We start from the raw sequence: 13974 nt of genomic DNA on the forward strand, positions 1-13974 counted from the left end.
TAAACAAACTAACGAATTTTATTACTACATTTTATACAGTTAAGCGAGTTTCAGTTGGTGCCGGTGGAGCCGAAGCCGCCTGCTCCTCTCTCAGTCTCATCCAACGTCTGAAATGAGGAAAACATGATTGAAATAGAGTTTACCTGCAGATGCTCTTATCAAAGTGACTGTTCATTGATGGTTTATTAGGTTTACCTGTAACTCCTGCAGCTCCGGGTAACAGATCCTCTCACAGATCAGCTGAGCGATACGGTCTCCTTTCTTCACTGCAGAAGGAAACATGTTGGATATTAATAATTATAGATGATGTAAATGGTTTTCATTATTCCTCCGAGGTCTCGCTCACCTTCAAACGGCTCTTTGTTGAAGTTGAACAGCACGACTCCCAGATTCCCTCTGTAGTCCTCATCAACCACACCAGCTGTGGAGACATTAAACATGTGAAAAAATAAATAAATAAATCACGCGTCACATTCTGATGTCAAGCGTGAAGGAGTGACGTACCGCCCACATCGATGAAGTGCTTCACGGCGAGACCCGAGCGAGGAGCTGCAACACAAAACAGAGTGTTAAAGTCACCATGAAAGGGAAGTTACGCTAGTCTTTTCTTCTCTATAGTGTCGTATATCGAGTGAAACGCTTCTCAAACAAGAACAAATGAAGGGCGGGGCTTGATTTTGTCTGTGGGGAATTGATTGGATGGTTGTGGTTTGCTAAAAATTGACATTATGAGGTGTTAAAATCATGATTAAAGTTGAAATTGACAATCAAAATTATGACAAAAGTCCATAACTTCAACTGTCACTCGGTTTAACGTCATAATTGTACGTTTTTAACCAAGTCATAATTTCGATTTGACTTTTTCCTCATTATTATGATTCAGTGGGTTATAATTATGACTTTATAAACCTGAATTTTTATTTTTTTAATCTCATAATTATGACTTATGTCATAGTTTCAACTTTTACCTCATAATTTCAAAGTTTTCCTCATAATTATGATTTAGCATGTAATAATGTAGCAAGTCTTTTCTTCTCTATTGTGCCGTATATCCGAGTGAAACGCTTCTCAAACAAGAACGGGGCTTGATTTTGTCCATGGGGAATTGATTGGATGGTTGTGGTTTACTCAAAATTGACAATTTTGATTGTCAGTTTCAACTTTTTAATCTTATAATTTTGACAAGTTCATAATTTCAACCCTTTCATAAATTTAATCTCATAATTGTCAATTTTAACTATCTCAATTTCAACATTTTCCTCAATGACTTTTTAGTAATGTCACAATTTTGACTTTTTAATCTCATAATTGAGATCATCACTTAGTCGAAATGAGAAAATTATAACTGTCAATTATGACAAGTCGTAATTACAAGGAAAAAGTTGAAAGTGAGAGTCAAGTCGAAATTTGCAAAAACTCAAATGACATACTAAGTCATAATTATAAGATTGAAGAGTCAAACTTATGAATTTGTCATAACTTTGACTTTTATCATAATTAGTACTCTTTAAGATATCATTTCAAATGTCATAACTAATTTTTATCGTCAGAATTGTACATTTTTAACCAAGTCATAATTTCAACTTTTTTCCTTATAATTATGCTTTTACATGTTATAATTATTAATTTATATACACAATTTTGATTTCATAATTATCTCATTATTAAAAATCTCATAATAATGACTTATGGGCATAGTTTTAACTTTTACCTCATAACTTCAACACTTTCCTCATAATTATGACTTTGCAGGTTACAGTTATGACTTTATAAGAGACAATTTCGATTTTTTTAAATCTCATAATTATGACGTGTCATAGTTTTAACTCTTACCTCATAATTTCGAAGTTTTCCCTCATAATTATGACTTAGAATGTAATAAATTATGACTTGTGTCATAATTAAGATTTACTAAAGCACGATTTTGTTTTCGTGTGTGGCGGAAATGGGACTCCATAATATTCTGGACGGACACGTGACTCTCCCTCACCTACTCTGCCGTAATATCCGTGTGGAACCGCGATCTGGAGGTCAGTCTTGACCAGAGCCTTTTCCATCGGCCCGATGCTGTAGTCATATGCACTGAAACACACACACACACACACACACACACACACACATTAAATCAGCAGTTACTGCTGCAAATCCAAGTGTTTTCTGCAGGTCGAAAGAGTTTAAACTACATTAAATAAAACCAGCTGCAGAGAAAACCAATGCATTAATGTAAACGCTTGCAGAATCACCTGTACAGGTCGAATCCCGCGGCTCGGTTCGATCCTCGGCTCGGTGTCGTGGCGTGTTCGGTCAGTTTGGCGAATTTTAGCACTTTTGTCTCTTCGTGTCCGTTCACTGCATCACTCTTGCTTCTCTTCAGCGGCGAAACCGCTTCTGTAACTTCAGAGCAGGGCATTTTACTGACGAGCACGAGCTGTTCGCAGCAAAAGTGACTGTATACTACTGTGGATGTGAGCGCGCCAAAATCTCGCGCGCATCATTTGAACGACCCCACCGCGGGAATCGTTCTGAGTGGTGGGACTGCTGCGTGACGTAAGGCGTGATAACGTCACAGGATTATGTGAAGCATTTTACTTAAATCATTGTCATTATTAAATTATATAGCAGAAACATGTTTCTAGATGTACTACATTCACTATTCTCCATGAATGTGATGTCACATTTCAGCAGTGTGGTGAATCACACTTTTATCCTTTTATTCATGAATAAATCTGCGATTCAAAAATAGCCACTGCTGAAATGAAGTCCAGCGGCTGCAGTCAGATATTAACGGTATATTTCGCTGTAATTGCTATAAAAGCTGCTGACCTCCGAACACAAACCCGTTTAAACCGCGAACAGCAGCGACTGAAGCACCCCGAAACAACATCTTCAACCGCCATTTGTGTTTGTGTGTGTAGGTGCATTCTGGGAGTTGTAGTTTTCCCCCATCGTGCTGTGTAGTTCTATGAGGCTGTGAAACTGTTGAACCGGTTTGAACTCACCTTCCATCGCGAGTCTCGAACGCTGTTCAATTGATTCAGATTGAAGCGAAATTATGTGAATGTGAAGCGGATCATCTTGAGGGAGAAACTCGACACGAAGGCGTCCTGTCAGCGTTAAATACTCAGGTGAAATTAATCCTGATTATCACCCTGATCTGAACAGAAGGCCTTTTCCGCCAAAAACAAACAAAAAAAAACAACACTTGCTTTGGTAATTATGACACGAAAAGTCAAAATTTCTCGACATACAAAGTCATAATAATGAGATTAAAAAGTCGAACTTTTGAATTTGTCATAATTTCGACTTTTTACGTCATATGTATTACTTTTTTCACGTCATAATTTAATCTCTGTCATAATGTCGATTAATCATGTCAATTATAAATCGAAATTTCTCGACATACAATGTCATTTAATGAGATAAAAAAATGAATTTATGAATTTGTCATAATCTCAACTTTTTCACGTCATAATTTCGACTGTCATAATTTCGATTTATTATGTCATAATTATAAGTCGAAATTTCTCAAAATACAAAGTCATAATAATGAGATTTAAAAATCGAATTTATGAATTGGTCATAATCTCGATTTTTTATTTCATAATTACGACTTTTTATGTAATTTATTACTTTTTTCACGTCATAATTTCGACTGTCATAATTTCGATTTATTATGTCAATTATAAGTCGAAATTTCTCGACATACAAATTTATAATAATTAGATTAAAAAAATTAAACTTATGAATTGGTCATAATTTCGACTTTCATGTCATAATTATGACTTTTTACGTCATAATGTCGATGTATTATGTCATAATTATAAGTCGAAATTTCTCGAAATACAAAGTCATTATAATGAGATTAATAAATTGAATTTATGAATTGGTCATAATCTCGACTTTTTATGTCATATTTACGACTTTTTATGTCATATTTATTACTTTTTTCACGTCATAGTTTCGATTTATTTTGTCAATTATAAGTCGAAATTTCTCGACATACAAAGTTATAATATTGGTCATTGGTCAATTTATGAATTGGTCATAATTTCGACTTTCATGCCATAATTATGACTTTTTACGTCATAATGTCGATTTATTATGTAATAATATAAGTCGAAATTTCTCGAAACTCATAACAATGAGATTAAAAAGTCGAACTTATGAATTGGTCATAATTTCGACTTTTATGTCATAATTATGACTTTTTACGTCATAATTTCAACTGTTATAATTTTTATTTACTGTCTTAATTTTCATCCCACAATTATGACTATGAAATCATAATAAATTATTTAATCAGGCATATCACACATCACATTCAAACAGTACAGTAACTGAAATATTTACCACTTTACCATTTTTATTTTTTACTTTTGAGGCATTCAAATGCATTTTCGAATTTTTTTAGTTATTTACTGTGAGAAAACATATATTTATATAATTGAATTTTAATATAACATGAAATAATTTTACACAATCTTTCCCAGAACCATAGAAATATAAATAGGATTGGCAATATAATATCATAATTAGTGAAAATATTTACAAAAACATGATACTTTCATTGATCATTCTGAATAATTGGACACTAAAGTGCTTTTACACCGTTATATTGTTGTTATAGCTAAACATGACCAGTAGAGGGAAGTATAGAGCAGTTCAGATGCAACAATGACGTTCCAGTCAGTAGTGTGCTATTTATATCGCATTATGTTGCATAGTAAATTCAGTGCATGGCTTTTATTTAGCATTTTTAATGTTACTTTTTTATATAAAAATGGCTGATCAAATAATAAGTCAAAAAAAATCCATACACATACAATATGCATACTGCAGAAATAGTATGAGTACTTTGGTAGTATTGTCAAACACGGCTTGTGTTTGTGTGTGCATTTAGAGAAGGTTTTATTCATAGTGTTTGTTCATGAGTAGTAGGTCAGCACACTCTGGTGGTTTCCACGGATCAGGAGGGTCGGCGGAAGATTCTTTGTGAGCGCTTCCAGCCAGGCCATGTACAGATGATCGGAGACGGAGCCTTTACGGGCGATGGGCATGCTCCTGTAACACAAACACACACTGTGTTAGTCACATGATCAGCGTACTGACACACACATGATGCTGATGAGGATGTGACTTACACCACTACGAGTTTAGCTGCTCTCGAGCCCTCCTGAAGAAGCTCATTCAGACGCACCTGCCGGATTGTCTGTAGATGAAAAAACACAGACGATTATTTAACGGTTAAAAACTGGAGACCCCTAGAGGGCCTTAAGGGGGCGCTCTATATATATATATATATATATATATATATATATTAGGGCTGGGTATTGACACATTTTTCACGATTCGATTCGATTACTATTCACATGCTTTCGATTCAGTTCGATTATGATTTCGATTTAATTCAATTCGATATCGATTATTTTGGATGTAGTATTTCAGTTTCAGCACATGGCAAATTTTCTAGAGGAAAAAATCTCTCAACTAATGCTGTAAACTACACGTGAGAGTCAGCTGGTGCTACTATAATAATATTGAGGGTTAAATTAACTTATTTATATACAAACACTCACACACAAACACTCAATGATGTTTTCATTGTAAATAAAGTTTATTATATTTATATATTTATATATATTTATATATTTCTACTCCAATTCGTTTTTTTGAAATATAAACATTTAAATCGCGGCTGTCATAACTGATTTATTCAAACATGCATTAAATATTGAAGAACATTAAAAATTATAATGAATATATAATGGTGCATAGCTATATTTATCTTTCTAGAGTTCACTTTTCTAGCTGACTAATGAGTTTATGGTCACTGAATATGTTTTTCTGAGGTAAATGTGACGTCACGTGACATTGAAGCTGTTTTATTGAGTCTTTCCGAGGTTGAAGCACTGATTGAGCGATTACACGAGACATGATACGGATTTCAGTAAGTTGTACTGTATATTTTAACATACCTTCAGATGTTCATGTTTATTTCGTGCTGTAACTGGTATTAAAGCGGAGGAGAGGATGATCACATGCTTCTCTTTAACTGAGGCGCTAAAGCGATCTGTCACGCCACATTAAACAGTATTTATTTTTTGAATCTCATAATAAGATGGACGTGATTTGAAATCTGAGACTTTGCTTCATATCAAAAGTAACAAAGATTATTGCGATTTATTGGATGGGAGGAGCTACATATTCTGCTCATTCATCAACTGAAAACAGACTAGACTAATCGATTCTTGGGATTTAAGAATCGATATCGGTTCGTAAAAATGAGAATTGATTAAAATCGAGGAATCAATATTTTTTACCCAGCCCTAATATATATATATATATATATATATATATGCACAGATTCAGATATTGAAAACCCATCGGAAATACACAAGCACTAATGCAACTCTTGTGTGTTATTCAGGGCAGCCGTATGGGATTCTACCTTCTCCTCAAAGGCGTCGAGCTCGGCGTCTGTGATCTTCCAGGGATGCTCCTTCCTCAGGGCTTCGGCCTGCGTCGTCTCCTTCGAACCCTCGTGCAGACGGAACGGCTCGATCATGTCCTGGAAGAGTTTCCAGCTAACACACAGTCAGCAGTGAGTAAATGCATTCGGAGCACGTGGAGCGTGTCAGTAAATGAAATGAGGATTAATTGCGTGTGTTTTTTATTCATACCTCTCTGCGCTGGGCCTGACGTTGATGTCTGTGATTACTTTAACGTCGTCGCATTTGATCCTGAACTTCTTCATAAGCAGCTGCATTCTGACAGTGAAAACACATGGGTTACTAGTGCCATCTCTCAGTAGTTGTGGTATTAGAATCAGTTCCACTGTAGTTCTGTAGCTTCAGTGTCATGTGACCCATGCATGTGGTAACCGATATTGGCTGATTCCAATGTCTTAGAGAGCAAGATGGCCGATATAAAGCCGATATATATCACTCTATTCCATTTAAAGATAGTAAAATTGCATGCATAATGTTGAACTGAAATTTATTTTTTTATATATTTTATTTATATTAATTCATATTTTTAATAATTTATTTCTGTTTCTATATTCTTTACTAGTGGTCGACCAATATTGATTTTTTGATGGCCGATTCCAAATATTTTAGGACCGATTATCTCACACTAATTTAAAGATACATGCATAATTGCTGAAATTAAATTTATATGTATTTTACATAATATTTACTAAATTAGAAATAAATCATTTGAAACTGAATTATATGAAAAAAAATTAAAAACTTTTGTAATTTTGTGAAATAAACAGACGTATACTTTAGATGGCAACTTCTTGATTCTGTAATCCTATTATTGTATTTTTCACAATAAAAGAACTTTAAAAAAATGACACATCGGCCAAAGAGAGAAACTTGTCGGCCAATATAAAAATGTCAATTTTTGGCTAATATATCAGCCTTGGCAATATATCGGTTGACCACTAAAATTTACTAAATTAGAAATTCTTAAATTTGAAAATTAAAATATAAAAAAACCTTGGACTTCATACAATGAACTAATGAAGAATGGGAGTTCTGATGGCGTTCTCAACGCTTCCAAAGTAAAAGTCCTGCACAATGTCAAAATAAAAGTCGACACATTGGCCAAACAAAAACTTAACGGCAAATGCAAATTTATATACAAATGTTAAATTTCGATATATCAGTCAACCACTAAAATTGACTAAATTAGAAATAATTTGAAAATGAAAATATAAAAAAACTTGGACTTCAGACAATGAACTAATGAAGATAAAGAATTGGAGTTTGGATGCCGTTCTCGTCACTTTCAAAGTAAAAGTCCTGCACAGTGTCAAAATAAAAGTTGACACATTGGCTAAACAGAAAATCTTATCGGCCAATGCAATATAAAAAATATCAAATATCAGCCTTAGTGATATATCGGTCAACCACTAATATTTACTAAATTAGAAAAAATTAATTTGAAAATTAAAATAAAATAAAAAAATTTAAAAAAACCCTTCGACTTCAGACAGTAAACTAATGAAAATAAAGAATGGGAGTTTGGATGGTGTTTTCATCGATTTCAAAATAAAAGTCCCACACAATGTCAAAATAAAAGTCGACACATTGGTCAAACAGAAAAACGTATCGGCCAGTGCCGATATATAAAAATGTCAAATATCAGCCTTGGCGATATATCGGTCAATGACTAATATTTACTAAATTGGAAATAACTAATTTGAAAATGAGAATATTAAAAAAACTTGGACTTTAGACAGTGAACTAATGAAGATAAAGATGGCGTTCTCATTGCTTTCAAAATAAAAGTTCTACGGAATGTCAAAATAAAAGTTGACACATTAACTTAACAGGAAAACTTATCAGCCAATGCAATAATTTAAAAATGCCAAATATCGACCGATATATCGGTCAAACACTAGCTGACATACTCGTCTTTGTCCTGTTCGATGCGTTCACTCTGCCCGGCGATGAAGATTCTGAGTTTGCAGTCTTTCCATTTCTTCCGTGTGGTCAGAATGTGAGGCAGGAGCAGCGTGAGACCTGCACATGAACGACACGAACCGTCACACTTTAAACCTCACGGAACAGAAAACATGCCAGGATTTCTGCTCACCTCCGTCATCAAACAGCCACCAAACATCAATCGTCCCTTTGCCCTGTTTCTTCTTAAACTGGCTGCTGGCCTCCATCAGACGCTGATTCATCTTTGCCAGATCTGATGTGTGAGGAACATCCAGAGAAACTGAAGAGAGAGAAAGGAGAGGAAAAAGCTCTCAGGGCTTAAGATCAAATCAGGTCAGATTTATTTCTAAAGTGTTTCAAAGCAGCTTCACAGTAATAGACTGGAAAATCAATGATGCAAACATCATCAAAATGTTCAAGAACATTTGCCTTCATTTTAAATAATATATTTATTGTTTCATAAATTGATATTGTTGCATATATTGTTTTCTTATTTAATGCAATGCATTTATGTATCTTTAATTTTGACTCAATTGTCCAAATACTTTTTTGTGGTTTATTAGACCGCAGTAGACTTTCAGACATCAGCACAGAAGACCGACAAATTAGTGTTTAATGAGTCGTTTGGAATACAAGCACCTGCCAAATGACATGTGACCGAATGATTGAATCTGTTTCGGAAGAGGCAATGAAGATAAAGATAATGGTATATGCAGAAAGACCTGAGTCTGCAGCGTTTGAGCCCATTAAGACACTCTGTCCTATTAAAAACATTCCCGGACGTGTGCGAGTTGAGAAACGGAGAGCAGGCGAGACGGACTGAGAGTTCAGGCCAGAGACCAGACTATTAGATTATTTACAGAGGCACATTTAATCAGGTTTTATTAGAGTGCTGGAGCTGGGAGATGGATGCGCCTCATTCATTTGATGGACTGAAAGAGAAGACCTGAGAAGAAGGAGTGTCGTACCTCTGCTGGTCAGCTCTTTTTTGGAGGATTTCTTGGACCTGTTGAAGAACCCTTTTCCTCCGTGTGGCTGAAAGTCGTTCTCCTCCATCTCCAGAGCCTGCTGCTCCATGATCATACGCTCCATTTCCTCTGACAATTACACAACATCACATATTCATCAGTAGATGACATAAATTCACCTATTTTTATGCAAATTTTGGGATGTTGCATGAAAAAAACGCTGGATGGAAACACCATTTCAACACAAAATATTGAAATTATGACATACTAAGTTATAAATGACAAAAAGTTAAAATTATGACTTACTAAATTATAAATATGACAAAATATTGAAATTGACAGTTATAAATATGACAAAATATTGAAATTGACAAACTAAGTTATAAACGACAAAAAGTTGAAATTATGACATACTAAGTTATAATTATGACACAAAAAGTTGAAATTATGACAGTTATAATTATGACAAAATATTAACATTATGACAGTTATAAATATTACAAAAAGTTGAAATTATGGCAGTTATAAATGACATACTAAGTTATAAATATAACAAAATATTGAAATTGACAAACTAAGTTATAAACGACAAAGTTGAAAAAATGACTTACTAAATTATAAATATGACAAAATATTGAAATTGACAGTCATAAATATGACAAAATATTGAAATTGACAAACTAAGTTATAAACGACAAAAAATTAAAATTATGACTTACTAAATTATAAATATGACAAAATATTGAAATTGACAGTTATAAATTATAATTATGACACAAAATATTGAAATTGACAGTTATAAATTATAATTATGACACAAAATATTGAAATTGACATACTAAGTTATAAATATGACAAAAAGTTAAAATTATGACTTACTAAATTATAAATATGACAAAATATTGAAATTGACAAACTAAGTTATAAATGACAAAAAGTTGAAATTATGACTTACTAAGTTATAAATATTACAAAATATTGAAATTGACAAACTAAGTTATAAATGACAAAAAGTTGAAATTATGACTTACTAAGTTATAAATATGACAAAATATTGAAATTGACAGTTATAAATTATAATTATGACACAAAATATTGAAATTGACATACTAAGTTATAAACAACAAAAAGTTAAAATTATGACTTACTAAATTATAAATATGACAAAATATTGAAATTGACAAACTAAGTTATAAACGACAAAAAGTTGAAATTATGACTTACTAAATTATAAATATGACAAAATATTGAAATTGACAGTTATAAATATGACAAAATATTGAAATTGACAAACTAAGTTATAAACGACAAAAAGTTGAAATTATGACTTACTAAGTTATAAATATGACAAAATATTGAAATTGACAGTTATAATTATGATGCGCATAAATTCTAAAAATGCACAATGCTTAACTGAGACGGATCATTTTGTATCCGATACGAAAACATGCGCAAGAACTACGATGGAAACATATTTACCGAATAAATCTGTCATGTGACTTTGCCTCAGCAGAGGCTGTGATTGGATAACTGGACTAACCAGTGGACCAATCGCATCGCAGCATCTCAAATGTTGGTTTGGTGGTTCTGAAACGCTTGAGTCAAAGTCTGTCATCAGAATGATTTGGTTTAATTGACCCTTCGCAAAGACCCGCCCCCCTTAGTTACTGTTGCCTTGTCTGACAAGCCATGGCGCTTTTAAAATACATTGTGGAGCAAAGAGGACACTGACAACACGTCGACAGACAAGACAGAGCAGGTTACTTATGATATTAAACAAAGTCCCATCTTTCAAACTGTGTAATTTTTTAAGAAATTCGAACAATAAAAACCATTTTGTGACTCTTTAATGTGTCGTGACAGATCGCTGTAGCTCCTCAGCTCAAGCGGCTCGTGAACCGATCATCTCTTCCTACTAGTTCATTTATAGCATCAAATAAACATGAATGAACATCAGAAGGAATGTTGTTTAAAACACTAAAAGACGTCAGTATACGCCATTTTTCGTTATGATTGGTTAGATCGCTTGTCAATCAAACTCCCGGCGAAGGGTCAATTCCCTCCAGAAGTGTCTTTTTATTACTGATATTTTGCGCCAACTTCCCAGGAATTGACGATTCTCTTGAACACATGGGATGGAAACGCTGCTTTATTCGCAAATGTTTTATGCCATATTCCAATTCTGTGCATAAGTTAAATTCACAACTTTGGATGGAAACACAACTATTTTGATGCAATCTGAGGTAAGACACATGCATCACATCTTTATCGCAGGAGCACACACAGTAATGTTGTATAGTTAAGTTGAATGAACGTCTTGTTATTCTGAGAGTTTGTTGTACCTTCTGCTTTGAGGATGTGAGAGATGTCCATCCCCTGATTGATTCTCATTATCACGGTCCCGTGCTCGAAATCCAAGGCATCGCTGCGGGGAGAACAAAACCCTCGAGTGAGAGCGAGACAGACGGACGGGAAGGTGATTCAAAGAGACAGTTTGAAGGACTCACTGTAGAACTCCAACATAGTTTTGAACTTCCTGTAATTTGGCGGTTCTCCAGTTACGCTTGAATCCCAGCATCACTGTGTTCGGCTTCATTCTGCCAAGTCCTGACGCCTACACACACAAACACACACACGTTTGTTTCATCCATCCATCCATCCATCTTCAGGCATCTCTGTGTTTGTGGTCAGACTGACCTGCAGTAGCGCTTCTGCTCCATCTCGCAGGTTCTCACTGGCGACAGGCGTGTAGAAAGCTTTACGCTTCTGCTTATTCAGCCATATCTGGTTCTGCTGAATGGCAGCATTCATGTCTTGCAGATTCTTGTCACGGGGACCCTAAAACACACACTGGTTTAGTTTAATAAAGACATGAACATCATTAAGATGGCCATAAACACAGAACCCTGATGTTTGTTTGACAGGTGCATGAGAACATCTGCTCACCAAAAACACCTCACAGGTCAGACACAGCCCATAATTCTTAGTGAGTGAATGCGCCACATCCAGCAGCGCCGGTCTGGTTCTGGGCGATCCTGTCATCACGAGACACTTGGGTCTACAGCAGGAATGGAAAGTGAAACTCTGAGAATCTTATCTGCATTTAACATTTGTTTATCTGATTTGACCTGCGCGCACCTGAAGTTCTTGATGTGTTCGTCCACAGTAGATAACGTCAGAGCGTTGTTCACTGCGTTTATGAAGGTCACGGCTTGAGTGGACGAGCCCCAGTTCACATCTGAGAGAAGCAGGAGACATCAGGTGTCTGTGCGCTTTTTTATTTCATTCATGTTTGCGTTTATGTTTTTTATATCACATGGCTCTTGCAGGAGCGACTGATGTTTACCTGGCTTCTTCACAGTAACGTAAATATAGAGGAAGAACTCGATGCCGTAGGTGACCAGTGCCGCCCACCAGTTAATCACAAACATCACGGCACAGCAGAGCACGGCTCCGAACAGAGACAGCCACATGTTATAGTACTTGTACGCCGGTCTCCAACCTGCACATGCATGTTTAATTTAGTGTAGCTCTGTTCCAAAACCTCATGAACTCATGCAGCAACCAAGCAAACAAAAACGGGAAAACAAGACAAAAATACTGAGGAAGAACATCATTTTTTGCACTCTGGGCTGTGGAACAGAGCGAGTGTGTGTGTAGAAGACTGGACAGGACCTGGGGATTTGGCGTATGACGCGTGGAAGCAGGAAAAGTTGATGAGGGCGTATGAGGCCAGGAAGAAGTTGGAGATGACGGGAGCGATGGTGTTGAGCTCAGCTGAGACAGAAACAGACACTGTTACATGATCGTTTCTGTCATATTAAATCATTTAATCACTGTTATATATTCACCGATGAGGATGAATGCTACAGCGATGATGAAGGTCAGGAGGTATCCTCTGATTGGCTCGTTGTTTTTCCCGTGACCTTTGGCGAAGAACTTGAGGGCCTTGTAGATGTTGTCTTTGCAGAGAGCCTGTGAGTCAAATGAAGGTACACAAAGACAGATTCACTATTAAAATCCAGATTTGGCATGAAGAAAGGCTCATTCACACCAAGGACGATAACTATTACGATAAAGATATCGCTGTAAATGTGAAAGAATAGCAGTCCACACCACAACGAAAACAACGCATAAAAACGATATTGCTGGATTCACTTTCAGAACGATTTTGATGAATGATAAAAACATTGACAGCCAATCAGAATCCATCCTGCTTTAAAGAGCTTGAGTATTTAAAGCGACAGACGACAAAACTGCAGCGTGCGCTTAAAATAAACAACAAAATTGTCCACTGGTGTGAACGCAAATATCATTATAGTTATGGTTACAGTTATCCTTCTTTGTGTAAACAAGTTTTTGTGTGTGTCCCTTTAAATGCAAATGAGCTGCTGCTCCCGCCCCCTTTCCAGAAGAGGGCGGAGCTTTAACAGCTCAACAACAACAAAGCTGGAGAATCTCACGCAGCCAAAATGAGGATTGTCAGTAACGGTGTTCAGCCTTACATTGTTCAAACCGGAGTCGACACTGATGGAGAGACTCAGGAAGAAGTT

The 13974-nt window shown here is 35.5% G+C and overlaps 2 protein-coding genes and 1 long non-coding RNA gene across 6 annotated transcripts in view; 1 reads left to right on the top strand and 2 right to left on the bottom strand.

Moving 5' to 3' along the window:
- Positions 1–3154, bottom strand: dut (deoxyuridine triphosphatase). Of its 4 annotated transcripts, none has more exons than XM_048168511.1 (7): positions 3000–3154; positions 2244–2394; positions 1991–2082; positions 505–549; positions 347–421; positions 196–266; positions 1–107 (listed from the first exon to the last, which is right to left on the bottom strand). In XM_048168511.1, the coding sequence occupies exons 1-7, from the start codon at positions 3004–3006 to the stop codon at positions 51–53; spliced, it is 498 nt and encodes a 165-aa protein (XP_048024468.1). In that variant the 5' UTR covers positions 3007–3154; the 3' UTR covers positions 1–50. The 4 variants fall into 4 exon arrangements, with proteins under 4 accessions (XP_048024468.1, XP_048024469.1, XP_048024465.1 ...); XM_048168512.1 differs by having other exon boundaries at positions 2244–2388; positions 3000–3129; XM_048168508.1 differs by lacking the exon at positions 3000–3154 and adding an exon at positions 2824–2957.
- On the top strand, positions 2988–12921 carry LOC125254098. The gene is made up of 6 exons (XR_007181595.1): positions 2988–3125; positions 6428–6601; positions 11777–11897; positions 12346–12497; positions 12588–12682; positions 12783–12921. It is a non-coding gene; the product is annotated as an uncharacterized LOC125254098 (long non-coding RNA).
- Positions 4282–13974, bottom strand: part of slc12a1 (solute carrier family 12 member 1) — a 19993-nt gene continuing 10300 nt past the window's right edge. The window contains exons 12-26 of the mRNA XM_048168507.1: positions 13273–13396; positions 13097–13198; positions 12768–12923; positions 12560–12659; positions 12368–12479; positions 12119–12259; positions 11929–12035; positions 11764–11846; positions 9422–9550; positions 8605–8733; positions 8420–8531; positions 6681–6767; positions 6449–6584; positions 5142–5209; positions 4282–5061 (exon numbers count right to left, since the gene is read on the bottom strand). Of these exons, the coding sequence (XP_048024464.1) occupies positions 4926–5061; positions 5142–5209; positions 6449–6584; positions 6681–6767; positions 8420–8531; positions 8605–8733; positions 9422–9550; positions 11764–11846; positions 11929–12035; positions 12119–12259; positions 12368–12479; positions 12560–12659; positions 12768–12923; positions 13097–13198; positions 13273–13396 (1722 nt within the window). The 3' untranslated portion in view covers positions 4282–4925. The remainder of the gene's footprint in view (positions 5062–5141; positions 5210–6448; positions 6585–6680; positions 6768–8419; positions 8532–8604; positions 8734–9421; positions 9551–11763; positions 11847–11928; positions 12036–12118; positions 12260–12367; positions 12480–12559; positions 12660–12767; positions 12924–13096; positions 13199–13272; positions 13397–13974) is intronic.

Source organism: Megalobrama amblycephala, linkage group LG19, assembly GCF_018812025.1.
Source record: "Megalobrama amblycephala isolate DHTTF-2021 linkage group LG19, ASM1881202v1, whole genome shotgun sequence".
Taxonomy (NCBI): domain Eukaryota; kingdom Metazoa; phylum Chordata; class Actinopteri; order Cypriniformes; family Xenocyprididae; genus Megalobrama; species Megalobrama amblycephala.

Bases quoted from the DNA above. Each gene is read 5' to 3' on its own strand.
- dut (XM_048168508.1), bottom strand. From the start codon at position 2,884: ATGTTGTTTCGGGGTGCTTCAGTCGCTGCTGTTCGCGGTTTAAACGGG. The intron at 2,083-2,243 runs GTGATTCTGCAA...TGTGTGTTTCAG, and splicing joins GCGGGATTCGACCTGTACAG to TGCATATGACTACAGCATCG. The intron at 267-346 runs GTGAGCGAGACC...TTCCTTCTGCAG, and splicing joins CAACAAAGAGCCGTTTGAAG to TGAAGAAAGGAGACCGTATC.